This window comes from Ursus arctos, unplaced genomic scaffold, assembly GCF_023065955.2.
Source record: "Ursus arctos isolate Adak ecotype North America unplaced genomic scaffold, UrsArc2.0 scaffold_18, whole genome shotgun sequence".
NCBI lineage: Eukaryota > Metazoa > Chordata > Mammalia > Carnivora > Ursidae > Ursus > Ursus arctos.
The window spans coordinates 57,146,552-57,163,370 of NW_026622852.1; the positions used below are offsets into that span (position 1 = coordinate 57,146,552).

General features: G+C 53.2%; 1 protein-coding gene across 12 annotated transcripts in view; it reads right to left on the reverse strand.

Moving 5' to 3' along the window:
- Positions 1 to 799: 799 nt before the first annotated feature.
- The window catches only part of TSC1 (TSC complex subunit 1), a 48,982-nt gene continuing 32,962 nt past the window's right edge, over positions 800 to 16,819 (reverse strand). For 4 of the 12 annotated variants that reach the window (XM_026514249.4, XM_044389696.3, XM_026514247.4 and 1 more), the window contains 13 exons: positions 16,696 to 16,814; positions 16,330 to 16,410; positions 15,035 to 15,104; positions 14,465 to 14,569; positions 13,646 to 14,204; positions 12,608 to 12,651; positions 11,826 to 11,992; positions 10,842 to 11,024; positions 9,854 to 9,964; positions 8,991 to 9,113; positions 6,730 to 6,917; positions 6,483 to 6,644; positions 800 to 6,122 (listed from right to left, as the gene is read on the reverse strand). In XM_026514249.4, coding sequence (XP_026370034.1) covers positions 5,603 to 6,122; positions 6,483 to 6,644; positions 6,730 to 6,917; positions 8,991 to 9,113; positions 9,854 to 9,964; positions 10,842 to 11,024; positions 11,826 to 11,992; positions 12,608 to 12,651; positions 13,646 to 14,204; positions 14,465 to 14,569; positions 15,035 to 15,104; positions 16,330 to 16,410; positions 16,696 to 16,814 — 2,432 coding nt within the window. In that variant the 3' untranslated portion in view covers positions 800 to 5,602. The remainder of the gene's footprint in view (positions 6,123 to 6,482; positions 6,645 to 6,729; positions 6,918 to 8,990; positions 9,114 to 9,853; positions 9,965 to 10,841; positions 11,025 to 11,825; positions 11,993 to 12,607; positions 12,652 to 13,645; positions 14,205 to 14,464; positions 14,570 to 15,034; positions 15,105 to 16,329; positions 16,411 to 16,695; positions 16,815 to 16,819) is intronic. The other 8 variants (XM_048223099.2, XM_048223102.2, XM_026514251.4 and 5 more) reach the window with 3 other exon arrangements.

The following is a 16,819-nucleotide window of genomic DNA, read 5'->3' on the forward strand; positions in this document are numbered from 1 at the left end:
ATTTGCTCTCCGGGGTCCAGGGGTTCATGCCAAAGACCCAGAGGCCGGCTCGTAACTGGCCTTCCGTAGTTAGAAGCCATTCAGACAAGAATCTGAATAGACATCTGAATTTTCCAGACGAAATCAAAAACTGCCACCCCTGAGTCTTTCTCTCAAAAGGCTGCTTCCGCCATGAACATGAGCAGAGCGCCCTGATTTCCAGGGGCAGCTGGAAATGTCTGTTCCAAGGAAGAGACAGTGAGGCGGGGCTGGATCCAACAATTGTTTGAGGTAGTTTCCTGCCTTCCTCCAAACCCCTTGATGACATAACGGAAGGAAGGTGGTGGGTGCCGGCTGCACTTCTCCCTGACACGCTCACAGAACATGCCCCGTAAGCTCTCGATGACCTCGGTGTCACCTGGGCGCCACCAAAAGGACTGTACTAAATAAAGCCAATGGCCAGCCAACCCATAGGGAGGTGAGCACACTCCGAGCATGAGGCAGGACAGCAGTGCAGGCCGCGCAGGCCGTCCGGCTTGAAGAGTCACCCACCCCGTGCCACCACCAGGCCACCCTCGGGGGGAAGGCAGGAATCAGAGACAGGGAGAGGGAGGATCTGTGGCTGTGGGCCAGAGAACTGGCTACAGCACAAAGGGCTCAGAGAGATGAAAGCCAGATCCTATTTGTCAGCACCTCCTCCGGCCACCTGGGGTAACCAACCAAGCCAGGCCGGAGCCTTCTGCATCCATGGATGGGTCCCTACTTTGCCTAGGAGCCCCTCAGGGGCCAGTGTGAGTCACTCCATGTCAACACAGCAGAGTAGTGCAAAACAATAGATTTTTATTTGTTCACAGTTAAACACAAGCAACTGCCTTGACATTTTAGAACATTCTAAGAAGGACAGCAAACCCTTTTGATTCCAATTCCCATCCACTAAGATTGTACCATTTTCTCTCGCAGTTCTTGTTTATGGCGTCTGACGTGGATCGTTTGACATGCGTTTAAGATCAAGGTGGGAAGGTTTAAACCTTTTGACAAGAGAGGACTTTCTCAAATTTAACTAAAAGCAGTCAGTAAAAAAAATCTTTTTTTCACTGATGGGACCCCTTTAACCTGCAAGTTAGCCACGTGTGGCTGATCCATGATTGAGTTACAAAACTAGGTTACGTCTTAACAAAATCTGTTCCTCCGTCATATACTTATTATGGTCCACAGAAGTCTTCTGAAAAGTGATCACTGATTCTCCCTAGTGCAAAATGCCCGGCCGCCTCTTTGATCAGAGTCTGTGCCGCCTCCAGCAGTGCCGTCCCCTCCTGTCTAAACACTGCAGCGAGGTGGGGGGAAGGGAGGAGGGGTGGATCTGGGGGGTCTCAAACTCTCAGGGGTCTCCTCTAAAACATCTATTCCAATGGTTCCACTAGCCTACTTATCGCAGATGGACAATTCGGTGGCGAAGGGAAGGGAAGGGGGGCAGAGGGCTGCTCTGCAGTCACGGGCGCAGGGGCTCACTACCCCGGGCAGGCTTCCCTTGTCATTACAGCCCCTCTTCTCTCAGGTGAGCACATACAGACCGGAGCACGGCGTGGAAAAGACGGGAACCCACTCTCCCTGCGCACATCAGAGTCACAGATGGGGACACGAGCCACATAGGGACAAGAGTCACAGCAGCAGCCTCGGGGCTGGGCCCCGACCTACACTTGCTCTTTGACCTATACAGAAAATCATCGAGGGCAGCTGATTCCTCTGCGGTGCCAGGGGCGTGGGGGGAGGGGCGGCCTCACATTACACAAGTCTGGGCAGAAACAGATAGACACGCTGGGGCTGGAGACGTGGCATTTTCCAGCGTGCACCTCAACAGTGGAAAGGAGCAGAGGGAGCTGCACCGATGGGGGTCATTCCACGAGCCCCTCTCTTCCCCGCAGGAGACATGGGTGGGACCTCTGGGTGGGATCAGGCTCATCCCAGGAGCACTCTGGGGGCTGGCCTCTCTGAGCACATCCCCAGGCGGGTGGCCCTCCACCTGGACCACGGCTCGGAAGCAAGCCTCCGCTCCGCCCACACTGTCCTTAACCTGCGCAGCTTCCTCCCACCTGCTCTCCGTCAGAACGGCCATCTGCACGTGGCACTGCCTCTCACTCGTTCTTCCGTTTTTCTGGCTTTAAGTGGCACGTTCTAGTATTTGGTACAAACTCCCACTGGCTAGTCAGAGCACATGCTATATTCTCTACACAGAAACACTCAAGTTTTCGTTCAGAACTGAGAGTCTGAACCCCTACGCCCAGCTCACGGGGATCCCCTCATTGCAGCCACCGTATCAGCCACCCTCTTCTACACAACCATGAGACTTTGGCCTTTTGTGACAAAACCACGGGAAACCACATGGGCTATGGCAAATGGGGACGGCCCAGGGTCTAGAGTTTTGTGTCTTGGACCACGGCGGCATGGTGGGCTTGCCGTCCGTGTCGGTGGCTCCCAGGTTCCCTGCTCAGAAGAGCTGGCCCTTCCCCTCCACAGGGCATACGCATTCTGGCTCACACAGCTGCTGACCTACTGCTCCTCTCTGCACTCACGGAGCCTGGACAGAACCCCCAGCAGCCGAAACACTCTGCTGACCAAGCTACGGAAGCCACCGCCGCCCACCGGCCTCCCACGGCTGGGCCTAGCACTCGACTGCACGGAAGTCTTTAAAAATCTCCTGACCCAAGAGACGACCTGTCTCCTGCCTTTGGATTCGTTTTCTTACTCATGACTAGATACTTCTTCCAATGCTACACTAACAACTTCTGTAGACTTTATGGCAGAACCCTGTCAAAAGCTTTTAAAAAATCCCTCAAAGTGCTGTCTGAGAGAGGTCCACGTGCTTCTGTCGGGCAGCGGACTCGGGGATGTGCTTTCTCTATGGAGACCACGCTGCCATCTCCGCCCGCCCCTGCCCTGCTGCCCCCCGTGACACCGTAGTGCTCCTTCTGAAAACAAATTTCATGCTCCCCAAGAAGCAGACCCCGACCCCAGGGCCTGTGCTGACTCTGGTTAGTGTCGGGTGGGGATCAGAGCAGGTCACACACACTGGCCACTCGGCTCTGAGGCAGGAAGGCTGCTCCGAGGGGCGGGGCAGAGGCTGGCAAGCCTGACCTGTGTCAACACCACGCTGGGCTCGAGCGTCTAGAGACAGGCCCTGCCCCTGATGCTAGCTGTTCTAATACATTTGCCCTGCCGGCTCCCAGACTCGAATCCTCTCTCTAGTGTCCCTCTACTATCACCTTTCCATCCTTAAAAAGACTGGCTGTAGTGCAATCAAGTGACCTGTTGACTCCTGGCAGGTTCATTGTTTTTAAAACCAAACTAAACCTTGCTATTGCCTTGAGTCCTTTGCAACGTAAAAGCCTAAATGTTTAGGCTGGGTAACTTCACCACTCACCAGGCCTCAATCCCCTAGCCTTGGCTGAATAAAAAGCCTGACCCCCTAGAACCCAAAGGAAGCTGAGCGCAGCAGCTCCCTGGGTCGGCCGCTCCCCTGGGTCTCCGTGGTGGTCAAGCTGAGCAGCCGGCTGGCCCGAGGGATGTGCCAAGGGCCCTGAGCCCAGAGACCTGCCCACGGGGCCTCCGGCGCAGCCCACGTCACCACACTGCCTCCTCCTCCCGTGTTTTTACAATCTCATGTTTTTAAACATGTTTTTTTCTTTCTTTACACTGGCCTCGGCCTTTGCCAGTTAATCAGGGAAAAGGCTTTGATTTGAACGCCGGGCGTCTGTTCTGTGGCACAGGTCTCTTGGGCTGGGGGACAGTGAGCATTCTGACCTGGTTTCAGTAGGAATCCAGTTGACATTTTTTTTCCTTTCTGAGTTTGTTCGTGTTTTTCTTTTCTGAAACTGAACTAGGAAATAGGACATACTTGATTTTAAGCTTTCCTTTGGACAAAGCTGAATTCACCACATGGGGTTATCGCTAGTCCACACAGGACATCCAGCGGCCACTACCGGGCCGGGCACAGTCGGGCACACCCGAAGATCCTGTCCTGACAAGGCCTCGCGCCAGTGTAGCCGTGCTGACACAGCATCGCGTGACCCAGCCGCCTCTGGCTAGGAGTGCTGGAATACTTACTGCAACACTAAAGAGAAGAGACCTTTACCCTCACGTGCTGCAAGCCTCTGTAAGCAGTAAGATTTCGTACCATTACAGTCTGTCTTTTCCCCCCTCACGGCTGAACCCTCCTATACTTTTAACTAAAAGAATAAAAGAAAAACCAAGTTCATCGGCTCTTTCCGACCAGTCTCTCCTTGCCTCGGCTGGGACACTAAGCAACCACTCCTAGGCTTCTAGCATCTACCTCCGGAGCCTGTGTTGAGTTCAGATGCTGTGCTGGGGGCACCTCGCCTGAGCTGTGTGCGGGCAGCCCAGGGTGCACGTCAGACCACCTTTGTCAACGCTCGCCAGGACTCTGCTCCAAAATGCTTGGCCACTACTACCGTGCGGGGGGGAACAGCATCGAGCCCCCTGGAGGGTCGGCCCCGGAAAGTTAGGCGGTGTGAGAAAGCTGTTACCTTTCTGGTGGTCTAGAACCAGCAACGCGAGGCGGCTCTACCAGCCTGAGAAGCAATGGTCATTTAAACACTGAAGAAACTCTTTGGACCTTCGGAGCCTTTCTGCGGCAGCATCACCAAGAAGCTGACATAAACGAGAGGCTCATGGGAACACGAAGGGAGAGAGGCAGACAGACCGGGGTGGGGGTGAACCCCAAGGCTCAGCTAGCACAGCCCTGCCTGAGGGCAGCTCCTCGTCCACAAGGGCTTCTCGCACAACTGCTCAAGCCACCGACCTCCCCTCCTGCAGAGAGCGGGTTTTACTACCCCCACGCCAGCCTGGTCGGAGCAGTCCCAGCTTTCCAGCAAACACCAAATAAATAAGAGGTAGCGGGGAAGGAGGGACAGAGCATTGCCAAAAGGGAAGGATGGTCTCCGCAGTGCCAGCTCCAGACTCCGCTAACAACAGACGTTTGTTCACACAGAACTTTCTAGGAAGCTTATCAGAACCGCCAAAAGAATGTTAAGGGTGAAGAAACCATTGTTACCCTAGATCTGCTGCTTGAGGGCCCACACTGCAGAACCAGAAAGCAGTGACAGTCTCACGTGAAAACCTCCCACATGAAGTCGACCAGCTTCGCAAGCTACATCCCCGTGGAAAGGGACAAAACCAAACTTACCTGCAACACCACCAATTACTCGGGCTAACGGAGAGCCAACCCATTCTCTGAGTTTCAGGAAAGGAGAGAGTGGTGTGTTAGACTCAAAGATTCAATTTGGCCTCATATTGCACAGGTTCGAAGGGCGCAGCCATTGTGGAAGGAAGAAAACACAGCTACTGAGGAGCGCAGACCGGCCCTCGGATTAGTCCACACCGCGGGGGAAATGAAAGACAGGCCGGGAAGTGGGCTTAGGGGAACGTTAAGAGGCATTTCAATGCCAGATCCAAAAACCGTTCTGCGTTCAGTCAACTGTCAAAAGGACCTCCATCCCATTTCCACCGCATGAGCTAGCCACCCAGACCCCGGAAAGAGGAAAGCCGGGAGCGTGCGCTCACGCCTCCCGTTCTACGCCAACAACCTGCGAGTTGACCCGGTCGGCCGTCACCCTTCGCTGTGCTCCTGATGAGTCTCGTCGTAGTCCATGATGTGCAGCTGTCCAACACTGTCCGGGCTCGGGGGGGAGGGCTGCGGGCCGTCGAGGTGCAGGGGGGTCTTGGCTTCCGCACCCGGGTCTTTGCCCAGTTCTGTCTTTAGCGTCTCAGAAAGGCTACTGATGGTCACACTGTCCTCGTCACACTGGCTCTCGCTCTTATTACGAAATAACTCTCGCGCCTTCATGCCTAGGAAGCTTTTTGAACTGGGAAAGGAGCCGACAGTCGTGGGGATGCTGGTGGCGGACTCTCCCACGGTAGTTTCCCACCGACTGCTGAACAGGCCTGCCCTCTGGGTGGGGGGTTTCTCCGGGGTCGAAAGCTCGCTGCCGCCGCCACCCCCTCTACTCGCACCGCCACCCCGCACGCCACCGCCGGGTCGGGGGGGCTTGGTCTCGCCATTGTGGCCAGATGCCTCTTCGTTGTGCCCTGTTACAGAATCCGAGCAGCCGTCCTTGCAAGAGGCAAGCCTGTAAGAAATCCAGGGAGAAGAGGGGTGGTGTTGGCAGGGCCTGTGCGTGTGGGAGGCGTGCAACTACACTGGCTCACGCAGACACCGAACTCTGCGCTTTCGAGCGGGGAACCCGAGCCTCGACGAGGGACGGGAGATGGAGATCGCACGTGTGAGCACTTCCTGTGACCACGGCCCGCGACTTGGGGCCAAGGACAAGGACACAGAGAGATCCCTGGGTGCCATGAGCAAGGGGGAATTGGAGTGCGGCAGCCCCGCCTAAGCCAGCGGGGACGGCTTCTCACACCCCAGATGCGGGCCCTGTTCTGCCGCTGGCGGGTCAGGGACAAGGCTGCTGCTCCCACCTCTTTGCTCCTACCTTTCTTCTGCCGCTTCGGCCGCTTCTGCTTTTTCTTCTTCAAGTTTCTTCAGGAGGCCATCCTTCTCCAACCTGCCGTATAAATCTAAGATCTCCAATTCAAACACTTGGGTGATCCTTTTCTGAGCCTCATACCTGCTCTCTGCCGCCTGCAGCTGTCCTCTGAAACACAGACCACCCCAGAATATAGGGAGCCCCACCGACAAAAGAACCCCTCACTGCAGAAACCCGCACCCACTGGAGTTACCTTGCCTGGACTTTGACATCCTCTAAATATTTCTTCTGCTCCAAAAGAAGGTGGTCTTTCTTGGCCAGGTGAGATTCCAGTTCCAAAATCCGTTTCTGGGAGGTATCGAGCCTCTGATTCTGCTGCAGAACGTGGCTTCTGTTTTTTTCTAGTTCTTTCCGACACGCAGCTTTCATCATCTCTACCTCCTACAAGAGGGGCCGGAGTTAGTCCCCGAGAAAACGAGCGTGCTACCCGCACTGTGCGAAAGCAAGGCACTAAGCCCTGAGAAGGCCCTTCAGGGCACTGCTGCTGGAAATCTGACTTTGCACAACTGGCTGCGAGGTAAGCTGGCAGGAAGTACTCATTTAGTAGCCCCTCCTTGAAATCTGCCCCTGAGGAAATCATCTGAAACACGACTACATTTTGGCACAAAAATAATCACTGTATCATGTTTAGAAGGGCAGAAACCCGGAAGCATGGTGAAGTCTACTTCCAGGAGAACAGCTGAGTTAAAATACATGTTATAAGTTTTTAGTAAACTCATAGTTTACTAAACTAGGGCAAGTCCTGACAGGTTCAAGGCAATGACTGAGCTAGGGATGGGCACAAGACACAATCCTGGCCAATAGCGACGGTGGGAAGCCTGGTGGAGGGCTCCTGGCAAAGTTTCCTCACTGAGAAAGACGCGTAGAAAGCGACCTCTCCTCTCCCAGGGGAAACTGTGGTGTCTGTCTACCTGTGACCGCCGTTCCTGTGGCACATACCTTGCAACCACCGGCACAGCTAGCCGGAGCACGGGGAGCCGGGGGACAAGGGTGCCGGGACAGCTCAGGTGGTACAGGAGAGTGGAAAAAACTGTTTTTTTTTTCTTTTAGGTAATCTCTATGCCCCGCATGGGACGTGAACTCACAACCCCGAGATCAAGAGTCACATGCTCCTTCCTGTCCGTGCTCTTGATCTCAGAGCTGTGAGCTCAAGCTGTACATGGGATACAGAGACCAATTAAATAAATGTTTTAAAAAACTTAAAAAAAAACTTTAAAATATTAAAAAATTTCTAAAAAAAGAGGGGCATGCTCTACAGACTGAGCCAGTCAGGCACCCCAAAACTGGGCTCCTGGATGCTGTCCCTAAAGTGCTGACTTGACCAGCCTGGAACTCACCTGCTGTGGGACTTGTCAAGTGAAATAGCAAAACTTTTTGTTACGCCGGGTTAGTGGCTCTGCAGTTCTTGCTTACAACCGTAGGCATCCTAACTGCTACAAGTCAGGGTCATCATGTCCATTTAGGGCCCGTGAAGCAGGGCCCGAACAGGTCAGGTGGCTTCGGCAGGCCCCAGGAGTCCAAGTGTTCCAGCTGAAGGCAGCACCACAGAGGCCAGCCCAGCCGACTTCTCTCGGGAGACGTTAGGAACGCATTTCAGTCAGCATTTTCAGAGGTTCTCCTATCTCTTAAGTCTGTTTTCCCCTCGTTGTTTTCCAAACCCATTACACCTCCAAAATGAGTGCTAGCTGGTTTCTAGAAAGTTCCACATTTAACATCCTTCTAAAGGGAGTCTGAGTCTGAGCGCTGAGAGGAGCTGAGAAATAAGGAGTAACTCTATTATGAAAATTACATCTCTCCACTTCTAAGACTACTTTCTACATTGGGCCAAAAAAGAAGCTTTACAAAGCACAAGCCCAAGAAATCCTAAAAAGAAAGCCTGTGTGATGGAGAAGTTAGTGACAGGAAGCATCTGAGCATTGACTATTAAAATTCCACCCCAACTCGTTCCCAACTCATTCACTAACATTACCCGAGGCTATTTATAAAGTGACATGAAACTTCTCCCTCAAAGCCACTGGTGAGACACTAACTAGTGTAAGATCATCCCGATGCTGGCCTTGTTGCCAGGACTGAACCACCATCTGCTGAAATTAAATTCAATATTAAAAGGAAGGAAAAAAATGTATACTAGTATCTACCCACAGTCCTGAGAGTTATGTTCAACAGAACGGGCTCCCTATCCTTTGTTTCTCTGTCTCTCTCTCGAAGCGGGCACCAGTAAGAGAAGACAAACCCTTTATCAGCTGCTCTGTACCAATTACCACGAGGTGCTTTTACTTACCCCTGACTTCATTTCAAAGCAAGCCAACGAGGGGAAACAAGCTCACGCGATGGCTGAAGAGTGCTCATCCACCAGGCCACATCTCGGGACACATTCCGCGCGTGCCGCGGACGTGCTGCCTGCGGCCTACGGGCTCCCCGCCCCGCACTGTGGCTCCCTGAGCCCCCACATACCTTTGTGGTGTCTGAGTGCTTGCTCTGCAGTTGTTCCAGATACAACTCGTTGACCTCCCCAAGGACCAAGAGCTGCCGGTTCAAGAACTCCATCTGCTGCTGGACCGACTCACTGTTTGAGAGCTAACCGAGACACAGGGCGGGCAAAGTGAGGGCCCCCGTGGCACACATCTGGCAGATGGGCATACACAGGGGCCGGCTAGCAACTCAGGGTTTCAGTGCTAGGGGACAGTAAACTCCCACGGTTTCAAATCCCCTAACACGACGGCTGGTAGGGAGGAAGGCGTCCAGGGACAACGACAACGCACAGAAACGCACTTCAAAACGGTGCCGTGCAAAGTGGTGGCAGTGGGGACTCACTGCATCAATGTGGCCACCCACAGGACACCTGCGGAGGACGGGCATGTGTGACCATGACCGTGGCGACAGGAGGTCCAGGGTTAGAGCCCAGGAAGCCTCACTTGTTCATACATCAACTGTACAGAGTGCGGTGAATCCCAAAAAGGGAGGGATCCTAGCTCAGAAGATTTTGTGAACAAACGTCCCACATTCATGTAACCGAGGATTTCAGAAAGAGCTCCCTGGGGCGCACACACGCCTGGGTGCAGGCCGGGAGTTCCCTGCTGCAGAACCCGTCCTTGTGGGGCATGTAGCTGCACTCAGGCCCCCGCCCACTCCATGTCAGAAGCACCGAAAATGCCTCCACACATTGCTCCTTGTCCCCTGGGGGGTGGGGCGGAGAGGCCGCCTCACTCCTGGTTGGGAACCCCAGCCGGAGGCACACAGGTCACGCACTCGCCCCATCCGAAGGAAGAACATCAGCAAGAGGTTTGAGAAGAGGCCCAGCCTGCCCCGTTTCTTACCTTCTGGGACACCTGACTGAGCAGCAGCTCGGTGTGACACACCTTGCTGTTGGCCTTCTTCAATTCCAGACGCAGCTCTGCGATCATGTTCCTGCAGTCCTCTAGCTTTGTCTGTCCAAAGACACACGCCAGGAAGTTACACAGCAACCACCCCCCAACCCCGGCCAGGGCACCAGCCCACCTGCCCATCGGCCCACGGACAAGTGGGGAAGCCCAGCTTCTCAGTTGCTGTACTCTTCTTGGGCCACTAGGATTTAGCTTCTTAGTTTTAAAAATTAAGTTATGGCTGATTTCTGAGTTCCTGATTTGTTTAGCAAAAGAACAAAAAGATCTTAGATCCACCGTCCCCAAACCGTACATCAAAGCCCTGGGGCTACACAGCCAACTCACAGGGGAGCCACAGGGAGATATTAAATTTATGAGGGAAACACAGCGACACCTGTCGGTCATCATGTGAACTGCAAACTGGAGGCAGCTGACGTGAGGCGCAGATGTGCCAGCGCGTGGGGACGATGTCTCCACAAACCAGGGTTCCGGGGTTTGCTGGGGTACAAACCACCACGTGAACACCCGTGTGAAACGGGTGACTCCAATGTGACTCCAAGGTCTGACCTTTGTGCAGTGCCCAAAGGGACACATACAGCACTGCTAAGTCACTGTGGTCGTTTAAAAACAAAATCCAAAGAAACCTTAAATTTATGTGTATTGTTTCCAAACAGCTGCTGAGCTGTCGGGACGTAAATATGAAGTTGTTTCGATCTGCTTACCAAGCACAACCATCAGGTGCTTCTTTTGGCTACAGAACGCCAGGGAAGTGACTGAAATGCCATGGGAGCTACGTACAACCCGAGAGAGCTGGGGGACCTCTGCCCTAAACGCCATCTATGTGCCGCTGCGTCCGAGAGAAAAGCCCTTCGTGTCCACCGGGCTGAGTGAGGCGCTTCCATGCCCTCTCCTGGCTGCCTGGGCCCGGGGCCGCCGCCCGTACCTGCAGCTCCTGGCTCTGGTTGTAGAACTCCTCCCGGTCGTGCTGCAGCTGGCGGATCTGGCTGTGGAGCTGGGTGACCATGGTGTCTCGCTGCTCCTGCAACTGGCTGTACCGGGCCTGCTCCTTCTGCATGCTAACCTTCCAGATCTGGATGTCCTTCTCTTGTAACTTCAACTGGTCTTTCTAGCAGAGACCAAAGATGTGATCATTTTAGCTGCCTTCCGAGGTGCCAGCATCACCTGTCCTGACAGCCACACACCGCCCTGAAGCCATGATGGCAGCCCCTGCATCCGCCAGCCTACGGCTGTCCAGCTTGACTTAAGGGCAAGGGTTACCAATTTCACAGTAGCACATGGATCGTAAGCTGCTGGAAGAACTTTTCTCGGCGCCAATTACTCCCAACACCTTCCACAGTCCTAACCACCAGTGCTGGCCTAAGACCTCTATTAAATGCTATCCATCCAGGTCACTCAAAATGAGGAACATTTACAGGCTGCCTACCCAGGGGCTGAGCAAGTAGTCACGTGACTTCTTTGGGCACCAGGGTTAAAAAGTGGGTGCTGCTGTTATTACAGAATAGGTAACACAGGCTGCAAGAGGCTAAGTTATTTTCCTAAGGTGAGAAGCGGCAGAGCCAAGGTCCAGCCTCCGGGTCTGACTGGCTTCTCCACCGTGCTACAAGATTTTTTGCCATAAAATAACTTCAGGGGAGCTGGTTTCGTATTTGGAGAAACAAAAGAATGCCTCTGACTCTGTGAACATCGTAGGCAATTACAAACACACCTGAAAATCCCTTGCCCCACGGTTTCCAAGAGCAGCAAGGCCATTCGCAGAGCCGGCCGGTCCCGTGACCCTCAGAGACTGAGCCCCCACCCCGAGCCGCAGCAGCGAGCAGGGCTAGGACTGAACACCTGGGCCCGACTCAGAGGCCGCTCCTCACGAACGGTCACACTGGCACCTTCCCGCAGCCCCCGCGACACTCACCATGGCCGCGTTGTGCTCCTCCAGGGCCGCCGCCCTGATCACCCTGCGGAGAAGCCGCCTGTTCCGGAGCGCGTGCTGCTGCCTCTTAAAACGCTCATAGAGCAACTGGTTGTGCAGTAAAAGCAACTGGTTACGGAGGGTGCGGATCTCATCTGAGGGAGGAGAGCCTGATTTTAAAGCAGAGGGAGGGTGGCAGAGAGGCCTTTTACAGAGGGTTCCATCAAGACCCTCCCACGGTCAGCTAGCTTAAGAAACACAATGCTCTTAGAAACAAGTCACCACTCCTCTTGCAAACAGTCACCTGGGTCTCAGCGATGGTCATGCATCAGGAGAGGGGGAAGAGGATTTACTACCTAGCTCCCCTTTCAAGGAACACAAATGGCTAGAACGTGGGAGGACTCCTGAGAGCTTCCCCGACTTCTCCCCACAGACCCAAACCATATGTACGGTTACTCAAGGCTCCTTTCTCCCTCCCATGCTGTGTCCTCCCCCAGGAACAGCTCCAGCCACTGACCTCACTGGGGTCTTTTCTAGGAAAGCCTGGCACGAGGTTGGCGCTTTCTGCACTTCCAGCCTCGGGCACCTGCTACGTGCCACTTTTCAAAAGTACAAAATGCTGGCTTTGCAACATTTGAGATATCAGAGGCCAAGCAGAGACGCTGGCTGGAGCAGCAGCAAAGGGGGGACCTGTTCCTACAGGACACGCCTCCTTCGAGGACAGAAAAGGTGACAAGCACTCAGGACCCACACAGGCTGGTCTGGAGCACAAGTGACAACTTTACCTCCAAAGTGGGTCCAGTCGACAGACTTGCTGGGTAAGGACAACCTAGGAAGAAAGGTTTGGGGGAACAAAGTTACCGAGCTCGCCTGGACAACCTTCTCTGGACTGTTCATTGCCGCAAGGCTAAATTACTTCCTTGAGGTCAAAAGCAGCAACGGCGTAAGAAAGTTTCAATCCCCAGGTCCATGGGGAGTGAGAGGAGGCAGCAGGCGTCGGACGGAGGGCCGGCGTCCGCACCAAGCATGACCGGAGTCTCCAGGGTGCAGTTGCCCTCCCTCGGAGCTCCTGCCGGGGCCGATCTTTGCTCGGCTCTCTAAGGCGATGGAGTGATCAAACATACTGCCAGCTATTTCCAACCCTCTGCACTGAAATACACAGCGGGTAGCCAAATTTAAGGAAAAAGGAGGTACTGTACCTGAGCCCATTACACCAAATCTCAGTCAAAAGGAGAAATCTCTGTCACATTCCACCTGAGGTTATTACATTGAAGAAAAATTAAAACCAAGACCTTGCTTAGCAAGAGCCGAGGATTCGAACTCTGGAACTAGCGATTCCCTCGTCCGCCTCCTAGATAACTGCTGAAAAGGGCACTACAAGAAGGGTTGGAACAGCGGCTCAGATAGGGCTCTTGGAGGCAAGCCTGTGTGCGAGTGCACACAGGGCATGGAGGAGGGGCAGGCCCCTCTGGATTGCCCTGCAACACCGCTGACTGTGCTTTCCATCTGATGAACTACGTTACCTAAACAGAAAAAACCCGTAGCGGAGAAGGACACACCAGCACAGAGATTCCTAGGTCCCCCGAATACCATACCCTCACCCTCACATTCTCAGCACACGTGTGAGTGCGCCCTTGCAGGACAGTAGCAGGGGACTGGCGGCCGCGTGCAGACACGCACAGCCACACGTGTGCAAAGGCAACGGCCGCAAGGACAGAGGGGAGCCAGCCGCCTCCGTGAGCTCGGAAAACGAGTCCCGATCCCCTCCTGCACTTGCCGGATTTCATGCTGAGGGAGTGTCGAGGGAAGAGACAGGGCCTTACTTGTTCAGCTCCTTGCTGTGCGCGTCTGCTCCCTGCTGGATGAGTCTGTCCAGGACTTCCGCGGGGGAGGTCGAGGGAGGACAGTCTTCCTCTGCGTTTCCTTTTGCTTTCTTTAACAGTTCCTTGGTCTTCTTGCTGACAAAATGATGGGCGGTCTTTGGCAATGCCACCTCAAAAAGATGATCGTAAGGGGGAGGCTGCCCACTTCCAAACCCCACTCCCCTCTGAGGCGGAATTTTACAAGGGCTGGGAGTGAGGATGTCGGTCTCCAGCGCAGTCTGGCGCTCCCTGCTCCCGGCAGGGCTCTGGTTGGCGCCTCCACAGGGCGGGTCTATGGGAGTAAAGGCTTGCTTCGGTGTGTCAGGCCCAAGCTTGTCCAGGGAGGAGTTTAAAGGCTCAGGGTTCACACTGGCGCCCTGAGCACCAGAGGCGGCCGAATGGTTCTTGCGAGGGCAGCCCGGGAGACTGTCCCGGTAGAAGGGGGAGTCAAAGCCTCCTCGAGGAACCAGGGGCTCGGTGCCGGCTGTCGTGATCTCGGAGAGTTCTTTAGATATCGCCGCTGGGAAGAGGGAAGGAGACAAGAGACACCGCTGTGAACAGGCCATCTGGGTAAGGGCAGGCCGTGCAGGGCTGTGTGCTGCCAAGGGCCACCCCTTACCCTGGCACAGGACCCAGAATAAAACTCCTACCTCCTTCCCCCAAGAGAAGAAAAGCCAAGCAAGCCTGGCGAGAGTTGACACTAAATCCTGGTTTCAGGGTGCGACAAGGGCTTTACCGTCTCATAGCAATCTCAAACAAGCCCAGAATCCCACACATTACCTTCTTCTTTAGCTTTCTCAATGCTATCTTCTTCGGAGGCCAGGTCCCCTAAAAACCCTGGAAGGTCACTCAGAGGGACAGAACCTTTGCTGCCAGGTAACTCTTCTAAAGAGAAACAAAGACAACTCCAGTCAAAGAACCACACAGGTAACCCCCACGACTGAAACCACTCGCCCTGCAGTAGAAGGCATCCGTATGGGTTCTTCTGCTGGGGGAAGAGAGGAGGCTAGAAACGGCTCTCCCCTGAAGCGACCCCAGAGAGCGAGGCTACCACAAGGCGTCTAAGTAAAGGCACCAAAAACATAATCCCACAGAAAATAAAATCCTCCATTCTTAACGTCTCAGAGAAAGATAAACACCACGGTCTGACCGGCTCAAAACACAGGTTACGGGTACATCACTGCAATAGCTTAAAAGCTTTTTTTGATGTTATTATCAGGTTGGTTTTTAGAATTAACTACACCTCATTATCTCTGGGCTTCATCGTTTTGTGGTGTTCCTGAATTTTCTCGTTTGCACACATAAGCTAAGAGGAGACAAGCAAAGTCGGGGGTTACCCAGAGACTTTACCTAATCCTCTGTCGTTCGGGAGATGGTGCTGTCTGTGTAGACAGGGCCTTACTGAATCTGTTTTCTCTTCCTGAAAAGAGAGGTACCATTTACATCACAAGGCAGGAAATTGTGTATGTGTTCTCTTATATAAGAGACATATCCTAAAAATCTAAAATTTTAACACATTATAAAGGAGTTTAAAGTTTAGCTCAGTGGTTCTCAAACTGTTTGGTCTCAGGGTGCCTTTAAAGTCTTAAAGTCTTATAAAGTCTTACAGTCTTAAAAACCTAGAGTCCATGAGCTTTTATTTATGTGGTTCTAACTACTGATAGTTACATTAGAAATCAAAACAAACGTTTTTAAAATACTAATTCACTTAAAAACAGCAAATCCATTATATGTAAACATAAATGATACACATTCTTATGAAGAATCACTACAGTTAGAAAACAATAAAAACAAACTTAGAGAGAAGAGAGGCATTGTTCCACATTCGTGCTACCTCTTGCGTATCTGGCTCAATGGAAGAAAGCCGGACGCTCAGATCTGCCCCGCTCTCAATCTGCTGCAATATGTTATTTTGGCTAAAGTATAGAAGGAACTTCTGAGCCCCAGCGTTGGGTTATAAAAAGACTTCATCTTTGATGACCTGACAAGGAGTCATTTCCCAGAGATTACCATGTGGAATGTGAAGCCAGGGCGCTCCACCTTTCACGCTGTGTTCGAGGCCACCGGTGAACTCTGTGCCCTGCACCCTTTACCCACGGCGGCTGGGGAACATCACACTGGACATCTAGAAGATACCGGCTCGCCACGTCGGGCAGGGCTTCCCAGTGTGGAAATACTCACCGCATGACATCAAAAACTCGATTATTCACCCAGCTCCCCAGAACTTTTCAATCTCTTCATAAAAGTCTTGGGGATATTATCAAGCTCATGGTGACAGAGATCAGGTTTTTCATATTCTAATTTCACCTGAAAACTGAATTTTACCACCGGCCGCAAAGACTGTCCACTGTTTATTGTGAAGTGGCATCTGGTCATGGAAGCAGCAGCCTACCCCATTCCCGGGTCTGAATAAGCATCCTTTGTCAGTCAGTTGTTCCCTCACATCGAACTGGCACACCACGAAAAATGCAGCTGGCCTAGCAATCAACTCAAGTCACGGCACAAGGGTTTGTGATGGATCTCCCATTTTATCTCAAAGAATATTCAACATGTATGTTCTCAAGGGGCGCAGTATAATAAAATGAATCATTTTTATTGCTTTCCATGGAACAGTCGTAAGGTACTGGTGTTTTGGGTTTTTTTACCTTTAAGCTGAAGACACACGTCAAGGAAGAAGGCGGCATGCACCGGACAGTCTGGTGCCGGCCCTTCTCCCCCACATCATTCTGTACCACGAGTGCAAACGCCAACGTGGTCAAGAGGGGAAGAGCAGGTTAGTATTATGACAAAAGCAGTCCAACTCCTGGGTCCCCAAAAAGGCTTCTGGAGCCCCAGGGGTAAGCAGATCACACTCTAGAGCTGTTGGCTAGCCTATTTTCAGTTGCCCAGATCCAAACCCATCACATCTCAGGTCCAAATTCCAGCTGACCTAACGAGCTTCCTTCCCACAGTGAGGCCGCACGCAGGTCACCGTGCTGGGGCAGAGGGAGTGCAGACACGCCTGCACATACCTTCTTGGGGGGTGTGGCTGTGGCCTGCCGGAGGGAAATGTGCACGTAGTCGTCTGAGTGGCAGAGCGGGGCGGGAGGAGGAGACGTTGCTGGGGTTCCCAGAGGAGTTCCTTTCCCACCTGCT